Source organism: Gouania willdenowi, chromosome 21, assembly GCF_900634775.1.
Source record: "Gouania willdenowi chromosome 21, fGouWil2.1, whole genome shotgun sequence".
NCBI lineage: Eukaryota > Metazoa > Chordata > Actinopteri > Blenniiformes > Gobiesocidae > Gouania > Gouania willdenowi.
Genome location: NC_041064.1, coordinates 12,168,497 through 12,188,500, shown reverse-complemented (window position 1 = coordinate 12,188,500; position 20,004 = coordinate 12,168,497). Strand labels below are relative to the sequence as shown.

Genomic DNA, 20,004 nt, shown 5'->3' with positions numbered 1-20,004 from the left:
AATATCGCGATATATGGCCAAATCAATTTTTTTCAACACTCCTATATATATGTATAGAAAATAATATTAATAAGACCTGTTAGAGCTCGATATGTAACAACAACAACCTGAAATATAACAAGACCCAAGTTGTTTATATATATATATATATATATACATTTATGTAATAAAACCCAAAATGTTACAACTGGTCAATAATGTAACAAGATGCTGAGCCCAAAATGTAAAAACGTTTTGCCCAAAATGTAACAACTTGTAAAACTTGGGCAAAAAGTTTTTGCGTTTTGGGTTCAGCACCTTGTGATAATTATTGACCAGTTGCAACATTTTGGGTTTTATTACATTTAAAAAAAAAAAAAAAAACCTTTCAGGCTCAGCACTTTTGTTACAATTTTGACCAGTTATTACATATCAGGCTCTAACAGCACCAATTTTTCCAACTTAAAGCACTTTAAATATGTAAAAGTGGTGTTATTAATTATATTTTTTGTGTGTGTGTATATATATATATATATATATAGGCCGATATATTCCTATTGATAAAATTACTTTAATGAGACCAATTTTCCACTTAAACCCCTTTAAGGGGTCTTATTAATGCTATTTGTGCACAAATGGTGCCACTCTGCAAACAGAACACCAAAACAGATACGGGCGACTCATGCCAGTCTAAATTTAAAAACCAAATCATGTCATCATGACATTCTTAAAATAATAATAATAATAAAAAAAAAATCCTATCTGTTGATGGACTTTGAATAACAAGGTTTTTAAAACCTCAAACTACTACAGTCTACACAACCCAGACTTAAGATAAGGATATGTTCTTTTTCAACTTGATTGATAGTCTTTTTTCCCACACTTTTTTATGGCTCATTCTAAAGGGTTTGGAATCCAAACAATAACATAAATATATAATCTTAAACTTTGACGTTAACGTTTTTAACATTTAAAATACACATCTCAAACATTAAAAATATTATAACCCCAGTCAACAAATCAAAAGTCCAAACCACAGTAACAATTTGCTTATTTGAATACACAAAGACCAGATGTTCTTTCAGTCTGCAAGACCTCCTGGTTTCTTTATTTTTTCCCATAAACAATTTTCCTCAGCATTTCTGTGTTAAACTTGGTAACAAATGAAAAAAAAAATCTAACATTTAGAGCTGAACAGCTTTTTATTTCAGACAGGTAAATCTTCTTTTACATTTCTTTTAAAAACCTGATATTTTCTATCATTGTCTGACAGAAACAGTTAAATTTAACCTATGATCTCAGGGCAGAACGAGCTTTGTCCATGATTTCCTTTCTTATTCTCGGGTAGTCTGGGCAAACAGCGAGAACCTGTGGACAGAGAAAATAATTCACAGTCAAAGCCAATGCACACATTTCTGAGGCTGCGGATGCCTCACCTTATGACACACGTCTATGGCATCAACATGTCTCTTTGCCTTTAGGTAGTTGAATGCAAGCTTGTATCCTGGAGTAAAACACACGATAACAAGATGTAATTTTACAGCTCACAATGTTTTTTTTTGTTTTTGTGAATTTACGGTGACATACCAATAGTGGGATTGTTGCGATTTCCGTATTTCCATGCCATTTCATAGCTGAGTGCTGCGTCTCGGAAAGCTTGCTCCTTTTCCATAATGTAACCGCGATATTCATAAGCTTTACAGCATGACTGGAAAGGAATTTACAAACGTTTAGAAATACAGTAAATCAGTGGTACTTAACCTGGGTTTCATTGAACTCTAGGGCTTTATTGAGTCTCAGGGTTTCAGTGCATCCACTGATGAAGTTTGCAAGGTCCAGTAACTCCAATATGGTTAAGAACCACTTATTTAAATAGAGCTACATTGGGTAAAAATTCTTGCAAAGTTAATGTTTTGTGTGAAAAATGGAGTCAAAGCCCCCAATGCTGACCTTGTTATGGTTGAGGCATCTTTGTAAAAGGTCTCCAGCCAAGTCATACTTCCCCGAATGGATGTAGTTGTCTGCCAAGAGCAGCCAGCTCTTCTCAAACTCATCTGCGTCTATGATGTTCCAGTTCATCTTAGCGATGCGCTTCAGATGGTTCCTGGCTTTGGGAATTTGTTTTAGCATCATGTGGGCGGTTGCCATGGCTAACAGGGCTGGGACGTGATCTTTCTGGTGAGACGGGATGGGTCCGATAACATGTCAGCCAGGAAAAAGTAACCGAAAATGTCACAATGAAGGTACACTCAACAGAACTTGAATCTGACGCATTGCATTGTGGGAGGTTGAGTACCGTAAACGGATGCATGGAAGTGTTTTAACTTCATTTTTACTGTGATTTCTAGTTTGTTCTAGGGCTGCAAGATTATGGCCAAAATTCTAATCATGGATATTTTGATCATAATTGTAATCACAATTGTTTATCATTTACGTTATGAAAAACAAACAATATGTGTACTGTTTACAGTGCAAAATGAAGCTTTAAATAAGAATTATGCTAAGAAAATAATTAAAAAAATATAACCCAAGAATTAAAAATGTACCAAAGGATAACTGAATAAATACATTATTACAGATAGGGATGTCCGATACAACTTTTTCATTTCCGATATGATACCGATATTGCAGCCTTGCGTATTGGCCAATACCGATATTGATCTGATATCAACATGAATCATACAATTATATATTTTTTAAAATAGAAAAATAATAATTACTTATTTTGTAGTGTGGAATGTTGGAAAAAGCTTGATCAAGTGATGTTTCTCAAACTGAGAACAATAATCGGGAAAAAAAAATAAAATCGGAGAATTCGGAAATTTATATCCGATAGTCGTTTTCAGGCTAATATCGGACAGATATCAGACATCGATATCGGATCGAGACACCCCTAATTACAGAGTGTAGAGCCTGTATTTTGAATGTAAATATTGCCGACGATCAGGTTAATTTAATCGTGGCAACCAAAATCGGGATCACGGTTCAAATGTGCTTAATTGTGTAGCACTAGTTTGTTCCCGGTATTTCTGTTATATCAGAATGAAGTAAAAACACTTCTATGCATATGTGTCCACGACTCCACATCCCACAATGCAATGCGGGAAAATGTCAACAAAAGGAGTGTTTATGGAGGATATGAAAACCATCTTTTAAGCAGCAATTATGACCATTTCTTTCTTTCTTTTTGGAGTAAATTATGTTCAATTAGTACACTATGATTTTATCAAATAAAAATGGGGGAGATATCAGCTTTAATGTCATTAAAGTAGTATCAATCAGAGTACTATCATTACACAGGAGCTGAACGTACAGTTCTTCGTTGGGCTACATTTATACCATGGAGTGCTGCAGCTACTGTTCACCATCTGGAGTTTGCTTACCTCATTGTTTGCAATTTCTGTAAACGCCCCCAGAGCTTTGTCAACATTGGCTTTCTGTTTTGTTGCTAGTAAGCAGTAGTTCTCCAAAATGCTAAGTTGTGTGTGTCCGCCTGGTGTTTGAGGCTTTAGCTCCTTCAGCAGTTTCTCAGCTGTTCTCACATTTACCAGCTCAGATTCCTTTTTCTCTGTGGAGTTTCTGAGGGAAAGGAGTTGGCATGAAAGTTAAATGTGTGAACAATGAAGCTAAGGAAGGACAAGACCCACACCTACCCCATTTCACCATCTACGTTCTCAAACAGTTCTCCTCCCATAATGTCGTTGTCAGGGTTGAGGTAGATTTCAATCATATTATACACAGCGTTTTGGCCCCAATCATTGTCTTTCCGAGCTTTGTTAAAATGTTGAAGGGCTTCAGCTGGTTCTCCTGTGTACCTGCAAGGAAACACTCAACTCAGTCCAATGACTGCAACATGTTTTCAGTATTTATTTCTCATCCACATGATGGAGACATACCAGAGATAAAGCCCTTTGCAGTAGTAAAACCCTGGATCAAATTTGGTCCTGGAGGAATATTTCTCTGCCAAATCAAGAAATCTAGGGATCTCTTCCAACTTCCCGGCTCTCCGCAGTAAATCAATAAGGCGTGAAAGTGTTTGGTAGTTATCTGAAAGACAGCACCTGGTTATGTGTGCTCTGTTTTGATAATGTCAAACCATCGATACACTTTGATACATTCAGCATGAAAAATAAGAGATTGGTTCACCTGGTTTGCGCTCCAGGAGTTGTTCAAAGTGAAAAACTGCTTTGTCATATTCCTGCTTTCTGAACATAATGTCTGCTATCATCTAAAGACAAAAAAGTTTTATGGTTTCATTATTACTGTAAGATATAATCTAAGTCAGACATAGGCAACCTTTATCATGGCGGGGGCCACTAAAAAGGTAATTGTATCTGATCTGTGGGCTACTTTATCAACATTCATGTTAGCATTTAGAATAATTACCAATGTCAGCATTAACACAGGAAAGGATAAAAGAGTTTGTGTCTTTTTGTTGTCATTTTGTAAAATTTTTTTGTTGTTTGTGTGTATTTTCATTGTCGTTGTGTGTGTGTGTGTGGAGTAATTTTGTGCATGCCTCTCTTATTTCATGTGTTTTTCTTGTTGTTTTGTGAGATTTTGTTGTCCTCTGATGTATTTTTGTTGTCATTTTGTAAATTTTTTCTTGTTGTTGAGCATGTTTTTGTTATTTTCGTGTATATTTTTTGTCATCTTGTGTGATTTTGTCTTGTTTTTGTGTATTTTTCTGTAATTTGGGGTGTTTTTCAAGTCTTTAGGGCCACAAGTGGCCCCTGGACCACCAGTTGCCCATGTCTGATCTAAGTTGTGGTGGCATAAGAAGCAAACAAACCAGCGTTGCCTCCTCATTGAACGGGTCAGTCTTTAAAATGACGCTGCATTGCTCCTGGCAGGCCTCAGCTTCATCTAAAGTAAGATAGACTCGAGCCAACTCCAGCATCACCTAAAAACAGCCAGCACAGTGGTTAAAGAGGATTATCTGATTGAATGATTTGTGAAAAAATAACCAACAAAGATTGATCATTTTCTTGAATAATCAACAAATAGGGTGGGAAGTTTAAAAACGAAAACCCAGATTCAGTGTCAGGTGCCAGAGTGTGTTACTCGCAGCTGCAGTAAGTACACAACAACGTTTTTGATTCCGCTGCGCTGACCTTGCGATCCGTCTCACAATACACAAGAGCTTCTTTGTAGAATTTGACTGCTCTCTCGTAGCCCCTCTGACTCGTGTAGTGTTTGGCGATCTCAGCGCAGATATCAGCGGCGAGTTGCTTCTGCAAGGGGACAGCTTCAGGCTGCTCCAGCGTCACGCGCTTCAACACCTTGGCCTGCACATCTCGAGCCTAGATTTAACAAAACACATTCAGAGAGATAGTCAGGCGCCACAATGCAAAACAAAAAGGAGTGGACTATGTATTTATTGATAAATCAGCCTTACTTTTTGCTGAGAAAGTGAGGCTTCCTCATTTTTGCCAACCATATTTTGGACCTTAGCCAAAAGGACCAGATACCGGCAATCTTCTGAGAGTACAGACAGTTCATTAACTAATCAGGGGAAAAAAATAAAAATGAACAAACATATTTAGAGATAAAAAAAGTGATTTACATTACCATACATGAGACGTGAGGTCCATGTTACCTGGTTCATGATCCAGAGCATCAAGCAAGATCCTCTCACAGCGCTCATACTGCTTCATCTTCATCAGGAGCTCGGCCAAATCATAACGCAGAAAGTTCTGCTGCTCTGTTTTCAGGGCAGCTTCGTAGTAGTTTATTGCCTGTGTGACATCAGTCAAAGTTACATTTTAAAACAATTTGTGTTGAGCAGAGAACATATTTCCTTTTTTTTTTTTAGCTTACTCTTCCTAAGAAAGATAAAGTGTTCAATCAAAGTTAGATTAGTTGATTTTTATAGATTATTAAACAAAAGATGTTTTGTTCTAAAAATAGTAATCTTGTGGCTTGAAGGTCTTCAGTGTTATTAAATTATATAAAATACACACCTTTAAATAGTTATGAGTCTTGACCAGAGCTTTTCCGATCTTGCTGGCTAAAGCTCCGTCTTTTGGGTTTTTCCTTAAAGCCTCCTCGTAAACTTCAATGGCTTTTTCAGGCTAAAGTTGAAAACATATGAGGACACATTACGCCACAATGTGATTTCCTTTTCAAGCCTTGTTTAATATTGTGAATGAAACACATGAAAAACGGTAAAAAACTAATGGTAAACAACTTAAATAAGACATATTATGAAAAATCCACTTTTGCAGTTTTTTAATCACATATGAGGTAACGAGTGTCCACCGGCACACACAATGTGAAATAAAAGCATCCAGTCGTTTTTTTGTGGTCTGTTTAAGTCTTATAACACAGAGAAAATCTCTCCGTTTCAAATTTTCGAAGTTTGTGATGTCACAAGCTGTGTGTGTGTGTGTGTGTGTGTGTGTGTGTGTGTGTGTGTGTGTGTGTGTGTGTGTGTGTGTGTGTGTGTGTGTGTGTGTGTGTGTGTGTGTGTGTGTGTGTGTGTGTGTGTGTGTGTGTGTGTGTGTGTGTGTGTGTGTGTGTGTGTGTGTGAGCTGATTACTTCTTCTCTGGCCATATGTTTACAGCATTTATCATAGACGGCGCCGCTTTTACAGTTTATTACAGTTTAAATGATCACCTTACAAAGTTACTAAAGGATGAGTTCACTCAGAACTTAGGCTTATTCAAGAAGTTAACCGCTTTAATTATGCCCCGGTAAATTGAGGAAGGGAGGGGCTGTTGCCTTGGCTCTACAGACAGTGAAGGACGGGGGAGTTATGGAAGAGGGGGTGGGGGAAGGGGAAGGTCTATGCAAATCCAGGGACACCCCCCCCAAACAGAGCGCTCTCAAAGACCTTGATAACACAGGGTCTTAAACCTCCCGTCTTGCTTAATTCATGTTATGTTTTGACCAAACTCTAGCACAGATATGTCATTTAGACCACAGGAAACTGTTTTAGAAGGTGAAAAATTGGTATAATACTGTATGTCCCCTTTAAAGGAGGGGCTGTTGGAACAGGTATGGACTAAACCTCTCCATTTTTATGTTGAGAGGATTTAGGATCAGTTTTTGAAAGGCTTTACCCTTCTGAGCTGCCATCCTCAACATCACTGCAACCTAAATATGTGTCAACATCAATCACCTGACAGAGCCAAGGCTGGCAACCAAAAAATCCCTCATGGTACCAGTCTTCACTCTCATGATTTCACAGAAGCCAGGACACAATGTTGGATTCAAACGCTTATGTTTTCGAGTATTTCTTTCTTTTCTTTTTTTTTAATTTAATTAACAACAATGTATATGGTCAGCTTTTAGATTGATGCAACTCTTTTATGACTTAAATCAAGTCAAGATTTTACATTTAAGAACGACAGAAACAAATGACTGCTGTTAGTGCAGAAACAACCACAGGTAGTCACTTTAGGAATAAAATTTAGTATTAAAATGATTGAGCTGGCATGTTACACCGCGACAGAAAATGAAAGTGTACTGAATTTACAACTTTGATCCTTGATCTGATGATTAAAATGGTATATATCCTCAATTTGATGAATCCTTTCAGCTAAAGTAATGCTTATACCGACCATCCTTGAAGTGTTTAACGTGGTGTGTTTCTTGATTAAAAAAAGAAAAAAAAAAGATTATTAAAAGAATACTAATAATAATAATAATAATAAAGTTTATCTTAACAACTTGTTTCAAAAAGCTGAAGTAATATTGTGGAGCATTGCTTCCTTAAACCTTAAAGGACAATTTTTAGTTTTCTCAGCTTAAATACAAGATAAAAGTAGAACAATGACAAAAAAAAAAAACCCAACTAAAATTGGTTCCAACAAGGAATATAAACAATATAAACAGTACGAGTAGAAATGATTAAAATGCATACAGTATATTCTTGTTCAGCTTTTTAAAATTTTATGTATGTGTATGCAAAACATTACATCTTTAATATACTACTTGAAATAGATGATCGTATTCTGCAGAGCAGTTTAAAGAATGAAAAATGTGAGTATAAAACTAGTTTATTTAGTTGTAATTTTAAGAAACAAACATCAGGATTGTGTTACTTACTTCTTGAATGTTCATGTAAGCATCCCCCAGTAAGAGACATGTGTGGGGACTGGGCAGCTTCTCCACCATTTCTCTACAGACAAATTAGATAGATTAATTCATTTATGGAGCTCTCTGCGTCATACTTAAAATTTTCAGCTGCCAATAAACAGTAATTATTACTGTACAGCTAATATTATTATTATTAAGACATTGACGAAACAATTCATAAAAAGTTTAAGGTATTTGCATGTTAGTTAATTGTACAAATGCCAAATCCGGCCCTTTGGAGCATCTAATTCAGCCCGCAGGAGAAAGTAAAAGTGACAGGGAAAACATGAATCATAGTGTAAATGAAACCTAACAACATTTGCAGGGCCTCACAGTTTTCCTAGTGCCTATATTGTCATTTTTTTTATGTTAAACTGTTGGAAAAATTCTTACAAAATCCTTCAATTTTCCTCAAATTATTACATAATATTTCCCTTAATTAAATAGAAATGAATCACAAAATCTAGGAAATTTAAAGTGAAGATCCTGTTGGGACCATAGACTGTAAAAAGAATGGATGGGACAAACTTCCCAGGGAAGCGAAGCTTTTATTTTTAGAACTACCCCTGCTAACTGGCTGTAGTATAGGTCACAAAGCCCACCTCCTCAATAACAAAAGAGGGAGAATTTTTTTCCAAACCTAAACTCTGCTGTGATCATTAGTTATTATCACCCTTTATTGTGTTAAAGTGCTCATTTTTCTGTGAAGTTTGTTTTAAATAAGTTATATGAGGTTGAAAAATGGGATTTTACATCATATATGACGATGATTGACAGCCGCGAGTCTTGCGTAGCTCTCTTTGTGAATAGCAGTTACGTCGTGAAGGAAAGTCGAGACGTTTTGTACTAACTATGATCTGAACAAGACGTTGGTAGAATTTCCAGACGCGAAAGATACTTATGTTCTTGGCGTAGCTGGGCTGCGTAAGTCATCAGGGCAGTACGCTAAATGGGCAGGGCGTGTTACCAGGGCTCCTCCTGCTGGACTTTACTGTGCAGACTCTGGCTCCAAATGACGTCAAATTTTCAAGATGGAAGCACCCATAAGCGCAGTATTTTGGCTTCAAGAACGTTGAGTGGGAACAGCTACAGTACGCGCCCACTGGTTGGGACTGATATCTGTTACTTATGGCTTGGAAAAGGTCGGTTTCTAACATATTAAAGCTTTTATGCGTACATAGAAGTGTAAAATAGGGCACAATAATGTCGAAATTACTAATCTTCCTGCAAAAAATCTGTGCCCTTCTTGAGATCAAACTGCTCCACATTTGGCCCCTGAACTGAAATGAGTTTGACACCCCTTGCATAGATAGTCTTAAAGCCAATCTAAAATAATATCTAAAAGAGAAAATATATCTAAAAGGAAATTTCTTGCTACATTCATGCTCACCTGTAGCAGCTCGCATACAAGCGTTTCTCTTTTCTGTGATTTAGATAAATATCAGCCATTTTCTCCTTGGCCTGTATGTAATAGGGCTGCTCAGGGGTAATATTTCGGAGCATACTCAGCGCCAGCTCAGTATCCCCGCGCAGCAGGGCCAGGTCTGCATTAGCAATCGTCACACGAAGCTCCTCAGGAGTTCCAGAGAACTCGTTGATGGCGTCCTGCATCACCTTTGCGGCTTCGTGCTGCGATATCAAATCCAGTCATGAGAACTTGCTTTAAGATATTGTGAAATAGCATAAACAATGACTCACTATTGTACCTGTTCTCCATTAAGCCACAGGGCCTCTGCTAACTCAAGAAAGACTGACACGCAGTCGGCTGAGCTCAGGTCGGATTTCTTGTGCATGGACTTAGACGAGGAGCCTGCTCTGCGCACACCAGGAAGACTCATCGCCATTTGTAACATCTGAATAGCCTCCTTAAGCTCACCTAATTTCTTTTTAGCCTGAGCCTGGATCAGATGATACAATGGATGGTCTCGGATCTGGATTGGAAACGAGACAAAAGCAACACATACCGGGAATCAAAAAAAAACCCCAAAATGAATAGTGTTGAATAACTTGGTAATATTTATGTTTAAATGATAGTAAGGTTACCTCGAAATTATGACTGAGGCAGAGCTCGAGAGACTGGGAACACATTGTCACGTTACCCTGAAGCAGGTGAATCTGTGCCATCAGCAGATGAGCCTCGGCATGAAAGGGACACTGTTCCAGGCAGTGGTTTAAACCGCTCTGAGCAGCATCAATGTCACCTGATGGAACACATGGGGAAGTGTCTTTAACAGCAGCAAAACAAACCATAGATTGTGTTCATATGGAAAACTGCAGTCGTTCATGGAACTTTTTCTACTATTTTTTTCACAACGACATCTCCAATCAGAGGCTTTAACACATGGATTTTTTTCCCAACAAGCTGTTTGCCATATGGTTATGAGGTAAACGAGTATTATAGGTCACTTTTGGTGTATTTCCTAAATACTTTTAAAACACAAACTGGCATTAAATATCTCACCTGACAGATATCGGACTTTGGCAAGAAGAAAAACCGCTTGCAAAAGACCCGGCACAAATTTGACAACCGTATCTAACAACGTGGCACAGTGCAGGAGCTGAAGGGCTTGAGGTTGGCCTTGGGCAGGGGGCTAAAACAACAGAGCAGTAATATACACACTAGTTTATACCACCAAGGTTTAGAAAAGGAAAGAAAAGAAAAAGTCAAACAGTACACATAGGACTGACAAGGCCCTCAACCTTAACATCAGACCCAGGATTTACTAATGACGCTACACTGCACCTTAGCAGGACACAGGGCAAGGTACTCTTTGACAATCTCCAGCAGGAAGTCAGGGTTGAGCTTCTCTAGATATTCCACTCCCAGAGGAAGACCCTGCAGTGATGAGAAGTGTGTGTCCACGGCGTCGTTCAATAAGTTTGTCACTTCTTCTGGAGATCGACACTTTTTTATTGCCAGCACAGCACGCAAATACAAAAGCTCCTGAAAGAATGAGAAAAAACATGAAGGACAAAATTTAAATAACATGAGACGATTAAAGTAAGTTGGGAAATTTAATTTTTTTAACAAGAAATGTAAGTGTGATAATAATATTAGCAATAGGAATACATTTGCAAAGAATACCGATATGGCACAAAGTTTACAAAGAGCTCTGGATTATAATTAGCTTCGCCTATTGCATTTTAATCATATAAAACAAGGATGTCAAACTCATTTTAGTTTAGGGGCTAAATACGGACCAGTTTGAGCTTAAGTGAGCCACAGATTTTAGGTGGGAAAAATGTGAATATATCAGTCCCTGCAGAATCTTCACTTAAATTTACCAGATTTTGTGGAATAATTTGAAGAAACGTTGTAAGATTTTTGAAAATATTTCAGTTCTTTCAGCAATTTTAGATTAAAAATCACTGCTGTCATGTCATACAGTATAACAACAGTAAAAAGTAGGTAGCTACAACTGAATTGGTTGTTAATTTACAAAATGTTACATGTTTTTCTGTCATTTTACTTTATTAAGCAGGCCGAATTTGGCCCCTGGGCCAAGAGTTTGACACCAGTGATGTAAAACATTACCCCTGATTTCCCAATAGACTGTTGAATCTCTGTGAGAAACTCGAGCTGTTGTTCTGCATCTTCAACATGTCCGTCCAGCAGCTGGCATCGAATAATTCCTGCATTTAAACACAATAACACACATGACTTCTGTTTTTACTGAGCACACATTGTCAGTAAGTTTTACCTGTTAATGCCAACAGTGTGGTCTTCTCCTTATTGGTAGCAGCTGTTTTGTACCACTTCATTGCATCTTTGATTCTGCCCTGAAGCACCATCTGATAGCCAAGCTCTGTGGCAAAATCTGAGTCTCCTGGTGCCAAAGACAAAGCTTTGTCCACCATTTTATAAGTCTGCTCAATCACTTTGTCATTTCTTCCGCACTGCAATGAAAAAGATCAGCTTTTACTGTCAGGATGGGAGAAAAAAAAAAAAAAAAAACACACAACAGTGATTATGTTATTTTAGAGAGAAAGTACCACTCGGGTGAAGGCCAATGACATCCTGTAGAGAAGCTCTGGGTTGAATGGTTCCTGGATTTCCAGGCTACTGTAGAGGTTTGATAGCTGCTTGACTGACTGCAGTAATCAGAGGTGAAAGTAATGGATTACAAGTACTCACGTTACTTTAATTGAGTTGCTTTTATGGGTACTATTTCAGTCTAAATCACTCATTCTACTTGTACTGGAACTTAAGTATGTTTCAAAACAAGTAAAGTAATTCATTACATTTCTACACCCAAACATTTCTGAGTAAATTATTATTATTTGTTTTAAAATGATCAACGGACATAGTGAAACTACAAAAAAATGAAATGACCAGACAACAATCGAATGCATCACATCATAGCCGACCAGCTAGATTAAACATAATGCACGGCACCAAAATGGCATTGAATGGAGGTTATTTTCTCAGTGTTAGAGTTCATAAATGTATCTATACTTAGAGCATGATCATTTAAAAAAAAAAATTCAATTCATTGATGTTTTTTTCTTTTCTTTTTTTAAAGAATTGTACATTAAGACAAACCATTTATTTTTCATACAGATGCCTTTGTGGAAAATACATGGTTTCTTTTTAAGTTTATAAATGAGATGTTTAATGTATGCAAGGGAACCGTGGCAAGATTTATTACCAAAAATATTGTGGGAGGTGAAAGTAACAACTTTTACTTTGACTACTATTTAATTGATATAATTTTTACTTTACTTGAGTATTTTATGTATGACTTACTTGTGCTTATATTTGAGTACAACTTCAATCAAGTAGGAAATATCTGCACTATTTACACCTCTGCATGTAATTTGAACCAATGCCACACATTGCTCAAAACATCAATTTCAACATATCTCATACTTTGACTATATTTAAAGAAAGTGACACCATTAAAATGAAAATGATCTTTGAACCTTACCTCTGTTATATCTCCATCTCTGCATAAAGAATGCAGAGCCAGCATCTGTAGTGCATCCAGGTTATTTTTATCTTTCTGTAAAAGCCTGAAACATGACACAGGGTGGTGTGAAATAAGTCAATCACTTGACATTAATAAGACTGGATTTCATTTATTGATAGAACGTGATAGTGCTGCAGTAGTTTGCTTCCAGACGAACTGCATTAAAACTAAAAAGAAGTGTGAAGTCATTGGCAGGCCTCCCGTTTCTGAACTGCACGGAGTTACCTTTGCAAATCTGAACTCCTGGAGATTTAGGTTCAGTTTCAAAAAATGTTCTCACTGTTTGGAAACCTTTCAATTCTACAGCTCATGGAAATGGGACATGACCCCCCCAACACACACACACACGCACACGCACACACACACACACTTTGGATCAAAGGCCTTTTTATGCCGTCTGCCACTGGCTACAATCCAGACGGGTTAGCGCTAAGAATGGCTCAGTCAGTTTGCACAAGTTTGAAGCATCACACCCGAGTGTCATTTGCAACTGAATGCTGGGCTGCTTGTAAAGGCGGCCTTTTTTTTCTCTTTCCCTCACATGTCTGGTGATCATTCTAAACGTCACTGCACTTTCTGACCTCCTACCCATATTATCAGCCCACCAATATAGGTCAGAATTTGCAATAAAATATCATATCGGTTGACATCGGTATCAGTTTTTTCTGCTGTGTCGTTGTTTGAAGCATGTTAAAAACAAATATGGCACTTTTCCATGACTAAAGTTGAATAAGTATTCTTATTTTACACAAACAATGTGTATTTGTGAAATACATCGAGTGGGGCATTGCATTAAAAGTAGCCTTAATCTGTTATTTCCATGGAGATACATATACATGTTTTTTTCCAAATTCCATTTTATTTTTTTATATTCCATTTTTTGAGAAATATTTTTCAGAAAATATTGGTATTCAACTCCTAATCAAGCAAAATAAATAATAGTAAAAAAAAAAGAAAACCAAATTTGAACAAAAAATGTATGTAAAAAATAAATGCAATTTAAAACCATGTATAAGTTACAATTAAAAGGTAGTTTGTAAGTTTGTAAGTTGTACTGAGATGTAATATTCTGATTGCTCCTTTTTAATTATTATACATTATGTCACTTTCTGCGTTTAACAGTGGATTTCATTTAGTTTTTTGTTTTGGGTTTTTTTGGTTGATTCTGCAATTCCGTTGACGTGGAAATTATAGGGCCCTACATATACAGTATATAATGTGACTTAAAATTGGGTGTGGGGGTTGTTTTCTGTATATATACCGGGATTGGTTAATATTGGAAATTTAGTATTGAACAATATTGGCAAAAAACTACTATCGAACATTCCTACTTAAAATCCTTCAGCCCAGCAGTCTAAACTTGACGCCTGTGATGAATATGTAAGACTTGAGTTACCTGTGAGCTGCATCCACTGTTTGTTCCCAGTTTTGGAGGCTCAGCAACAGTTTCATTTTCTTAACCAGGGCTGGCAAAAAGCCCGGGAAACTCACAATAACTTGATTAACCATCTCTAATGCTCCAGAGTAGTTTTGACGGTAATCATAGTATTGTGCCTGAAAGAATGGAAAGGTTACTCAACATGCAAGGCAGTTAAAATGAATTACTGTGATTACAATTAGAATGATTCATTTAAGAAAGTGTTTATTCGTACGGTTGCCGTACGGACAACCCCCGGTGCTGTTGGTATGTTTACCGAAGTACACGAATGTAGCGTCTTACTGGGGGTTTCCACTAGATATGTCTCCGCTGCGCCACAGTGCCGATCCGGTTTTTCCCCGCTGCCCGGTAATTTCCACCGGTTGCATTTTGAGTGCGCTATGGTGCACTCCGGTTGGACGACTGAGACGTCACGAGACAGAGCAGTTCTCACGATATTTATATAATCGTGCAAGAACGCAGTTAAATGTATGTGTTATAAATAGGTCAGATGTTCCTAACAACGGAGTACAAGAAGGTTGGACCCTCTGGATATAGCCACATTTTTTAGCAACAGCCAACAGAGAAGAGATAAAACTGCACCATTAAAACATGAACTAAATCAAAGTTGCTGCAGTTTACAGTGCAGTTATATATGAGAGGAAATAATATAGTGAATGTGATTTTTTTACACATTATGACGTTTCGGTGATGTAGTTACTTGAAATATAATCTGAACTGTTTTATTTTGAAAAGTAACCTGATATTTTATTGCGGAATACGTGCTTAATTTCCTCTTTAGCTTCATTTGCTCTGTGCTGATTGATGCGTCATGCTCCGGTGCCCGCCAGAAATAGAAGCCCTGCGTATATCTGGCGGAGGGTACCGGACTACCGCAGCTGGGAAGGAGCAGACATGCACCGCAGCGGGCCCAGTGGAAATTAACACATAGACTAAAGTGGAAACCTATCAGCTCCAGTGGTGCGGTGGTGACGTAACGCAGCGGAGCCGTATCCAGTGGAAATTGGGGGTTATGGTTAGGTTTAGGGTTAGGGTTAGGTTATAATCCTATATCACAACAATTTTCAGGGTTAGGGTTAGGTTTAGTCTTAGTCACGTGACCTAAACTGGCCAATGAGGGGTGCTGCGTACGGATAGAATGTCGGTATATTTATACGGCAACCGAATGGATAGCCACTGCCTTCATTTAATTAATTATTGACAGCAGTAGCAACTAAAATTATACAAAGTTACACAAAAAAAGGAAAATGAAGTGACAATAGCTCTAGTTTTACCTTTCCCATTAAAGCGAAAACATCCGTTTTGTCTTTCAGTCCCTCATCGAAGTATTTTCCAGATTTTCTGGCATAAGCATCTTTACCAGACATCACATCTATCCATGCTTTCAGGACAATGCCCTACACAAGATGCAACAATATATTCATTTATTATTTATTTCATCCTTTACACCCTTTCAAATGTACGGTCATAAAATATTACAGAGGCATTTAGTAATCATTTAAGCAAAAAAAAAAAAATTAAAAAAAAGATCTCACCTCTCTTGAGCCACTGGAGTATTTAATCATTCGATCAATGTACTCTCTTGCTTTATCATTTCGCCCAATGAGCCAAAGAAAGGTCCCAGCATAGTAGAGGCTTTTGGGAGGTGCACTTTTACGATCGTCTTTGACCTTAGCATCAAGTCTTTGAATGATTTCCTTGTCTGAGAAACCAAGTCAATAATAATATTAGCAATCAATATTCTTCTGAGCATAGATTTTGGGTAGTATCAACAAATGTCATTTTTGAATTACCTGGGTTTGTCTTTTTCTTCTCAGCATAAACGAGGGCCATCAAGGTGCAGAGAGACAAATCTGGATGATCTCTCAATGTGTCAAACTCCAAAGAGGCTCGTTGGATATCGTCTGCAATGGTAAACTGAATTAAATTAATACGGCACATTATCATTATATACGTTTGTTAAAAAGAAACTAAACCCCGAGTTTTCAGCTGATGTGTGTATAGGTTGGAAATTCAAAACACGTCTTGATTATGGGTGGGGCTCCTGGAGCAGTTAAGACACACCCAGTCTATGTTATAAAATCTCCAAAAAACAATCTACACTATGTTAACTACCTACTCAATACTCACTATACCTCTCTATTTACAATTCTCTAAATCCAACCTACACACCACAGATTGCAGAGTCTACAGGTTCAAAATTTTATAGGAGGGGCGGGGCCAATAGTGATGATTAATGATGTAAGAAGCCTCCAAAACATCATCACAAACCGCTATTCTTAGCCAATTGCTAGATTTGCTAGTAATAGCTGGGTTCCAACCCCTAGAGGGCAGTCACTCTTTCATTTTTACAACAAAATATGCCAAATTTAAATACTTTGACAAACATGTTAAGAGTTGGACAAGAATCAATAAACATTACTACTTAATACCCCCAAAACATTTATTTTCAGCAGAAAAAAATGTAGTTTTGGGGTTTAGTTACACTTTAATAACAATCTCATATAAGATTTAAAGCTAGCTCCAAAGGTGCAACCTCTATTGGAAGCACTAGTGCAGTGGTTCCCAACCTTTTTTGGGCCGTAACCCCATTTTCATATCACAAATTTTTTTTTTAATCCCAAGAATTAATGTTTGATCATTTTTGTTATACTGTGTTATGAGTAGCCAGGATTAGTGCAGAAAACGAAAAGTGAGAATATTTTGTACGGCATTTTATTTGAACTAGATTTACTTTTAAGAAAGAGAACGCATAGAATACAGTTGTTTGAGATTGTGTGTAATGTTTTAATTTGGGGGAAAAAAAAGAAAACATTAAAAAAAAAAAAAGATTTTAATCAGTATTTTTTTCTTCAATTACTAGACACTTCAGGTGACCCCATTTGAATTCTGAGTGACCCCACATGGGGTCACGACCCCAAGGTTAAAAAAAAAAAACTGCACTAGTGTTATTGTGGTCAAAGATAAGATAAGCCCCTGATCTGAGCTGCTGACTCCAGGTATAATGTAAACTCTAGTTATAATTTGTTTTTTTATTTTTATTTTTCATTATTAAGACAACATAAATAATAAAACAAGATAGGGCTGCTTGAGCTCCTTTTATGGGTACTTGTACTTTTTTGAGTATATCGCTAAATCAGTAATTTTACTTGCACTGAAGTACATTTTAAAAGAAGTAAAGTAATTTGTTTCATTTCTACACCCAACCATTACTGAGAAAAATTTTTATTTTTTGTTTTAAAATGATCAACGGACATTGTGAAACTACAAAAAATAAAATGACCAGACAACAATCATTAGTATTTTATGTTTACTTGTACTTGTGCTTGAGTACAATTTCAATAAAGTAACAGTACTTGAGTAGGATTTACGAGTACTCTTTCCACCTCTGCTCTTACCTTGCATGAGAGTAGCATATGCGTGGAAAAACGTATAAACAGGATTATTGTTGAATTTCCTTTGAGCTGAAGCTGCAGCTTCCACAGCGTGGTTGTAATACTTCTCATAGCAGTAGAACCGGATCTGAGCCTGAACACAACACGGGGACTTATGTTTACCACAATAACATTATTACACCATATATTACACATGCATTGCCCTTCCATAATTACCAAACAAACGGAAGTGAACAGAAGGACAACATGTTTATGGATACATTAACTAGTGTTATTGGTATAAATGTGTTGTTAGATCTCTGTAACAGTAACCAAAACAAGCTACAGCATCCCTCTCTCATTAGCCGTGTGTGCTACTGCTTACCAGGGTTGTCTCCTCGTCTTCCATAATGGCTGACACGCTTCGTGTTGCTACAGTCAGTGCTATTAACGTATCGGATAACTATAGTGCGTTTTTATTATGTAGTTCGAGTAAAAGTAAGCGTTTGTGGTAGTTATGTATGGTAGTTAATGTGGCGTCTCCGCCATCTTGCAGCAACTCGGCGTTGCTTGGTAACACAGGGTTTTTATTCCCAGCGTGTGGACTGCCAGGTATAGCTTCCTGTCCGATTTCCAGTTTTGCGGTAAATAAAAAGCCCATTTTTAAAAAACTTTTCTTGTTATTTTTAATTTTTTTTAAAGGCGATTAATATACTTTTAAGATGTTTAGAGGCAATTTCGAGATTTTGTATACACTTTGCATACAGTGGAATAAAAGCAACTAAAATATCCCCTTGCAATGATTGTTTCATGTTTCAAAGCCTAGATGGCGCTGTCATCCTTTTCATGAAAACCTAAAGTTTACGGATTTTGATCTCATTGTCTGTTTCCTGATACACAGTAACTACGAAAATAATGTTAATTGGTTTACGTTTGTCTAAAATTGAATTACTGGTCAGGTAATAGCATGAAGTGTGTGCAATATAGTTGTTATATTACCTAATTACTGTGTAAATATGAACATAAAATCAACACTTTTGCCAGCAGAGCATTTCCTCCTACATTAATACACACAGGCGTGTCTTACAACAGTGTTTCAAACAGAATGTTCAGATTTGCTTTAAGGTTAATCTTCCAGAATTGCCTCTAAATTGGTGATTGGCATTATACAAATATAGAAATCAAATCAAATAAATGACTGTATTTAATCAAATGTTTTCAAAATTTCATCAATTAATCAAGTGCAGGAGAACAGTAAATATATAATGTATATTAGGGGTGTCCTGATCCAACTTTTTCACTTCTGATACGATATTGATTTTGTAACCTAGAGTATTGGCCAATACCGATATCAATCCGATCCGATATCAGCATAAATCATACATAGTTTTGTTTTTTATTTTGTACTGTAGAATGTTACAAAAGGCTTGATCAAGGGATATTTCTCAAACAGAGAACAGCAACAGTAGGTATGAGAAAAACTGACCCATTTATTATTAACCAATAGGTTACATATATTTTAACCTTAAACACAATATTCTACAATTAAATAAAATAAATGTAAGATTAATTAGAATACCCTGCACAAAACTCTCAATGAATCTAAAAATAACAAAAATGAAAATTTAAAGTGTGCAAAATAGCCACTAGTTTAACTCAAACATAAGATTATTATATCATTGAAGTATACTGAATAATCAGAATCCGAAATGTTTTAATGGCCAAGTACAGTTTTTAGGACAGTACAAGGAATTTGTCTTGGTAGTTGGTGCACAAAACAAAAAAACAAAGAAAAACAAAGAACAAAGAAACAACCCAGCATCAATAATAATAATAATAATGATAAATAAATGGATTAGAAAACCCTGAAATATAACCCCAAAGCCAATAAAAACAAATTATACTTTTAAAGTGTAAATTTACAATTCAAGTTGATTTTACTATCAGTATTCAGCTGCTTGATAAAGTGTCTTATAATAAAGTCTGGAATGGACTACTTAGATCAGAGATTTTAGATGCAGGCACATATAATCCCATCCATTCCGAATTTTTTATTTAAATTTTTTTGCTGATATCGGATTTATTTCCAATATCAATACCAGATCGGGACATCTCAAATACATACTGTACATACATATATATAGGGTGGGAATTCTTCTA

At 36.7% G+C, this 20,004-nt stretch overlaps 1 protein-coding gene across 1 annotated transcript; it reads right to left on the bottom strand.

Annotated features, from left to right (window-relative positions):
* Positions 1 to 1,162: 1,162 nt before the first annotated feature.
* On the bottom strand, positions 1,163 to 18,414 carry ttc21b (tetratricopeptide repeat domain 21B). Its single transcript, XM_028436586.1, has 29 exons — positions 18,230 to 18,414; positions 17,869 to 17,998; positions 16,264 to 16,374; positions 16,006 to 16,172; positions 15,745 to 15,867; positions 14,429 to 14,586; positions 12,991 to 13,075; positions 12,056 to 12,154; positions 11,764 to 11,959; positions 11,598 to 11,695; positions 10,806 to 11,006; positions 10,524 to 10,653; positions 10,106 to 10,263; positions 9,769 to 9,993; positions 9,453 to 9,691; positions 8,033 to 8,105; positions 5,943 to 6,053; positions 5,579 to 5,717; positions 5,378 to 5,484; positions 5,094 to 5,282; positions 4,772 to 4,882; positions 4,126 to 4,207; positions 3,876 to 4,026; positions 3,633 to 3,794; positions 3,363 to 3,558; positions 1,930 to 2,154; positions 1,567 to 1,687; positions 1,416 to 1,483; positions 1,163 to 1,347 (listed from the first exon to the last, which is right to left on the bottom strand). Exons 1-29 carry the CDS (start codon positions 18,251 to 18,253, stop codon positions 1,270 to 1,272), a joined length of 3,957 nt encoding a protein of 1,318 aa, XP_028292387.1. The 5' UTR covers positions 18,254 to 18,414; the 3' UTR covers positions 1,163 to 1,269.
* Positions 18,415 to 20,004: the final 1,590 nt, after the last annotated feature.

Excerpts from the sequence above, each read along its gene's own strand:
- ttc21b (XM_028436586.1), bottom strand. The coding sequence starts at position 18,253 with ATGGAAGACGAGGAGACAACCCTG. Across the intron at positions 11,696-11,763 it reads CACACTGTTGGCATTAACAG|GAATTATTCGATGCCAGCTG; the intron begins GTAAAACTTACT and ends GTTTAAATGCAG. Across the intron at positions 9,994-10,105 it reads GCCTCAGTCATAATTTCGAG|ATCCGAGACCATCCATTGTA; the intron begins GTAACCTTACTA and ends TTTCCAATCCAG.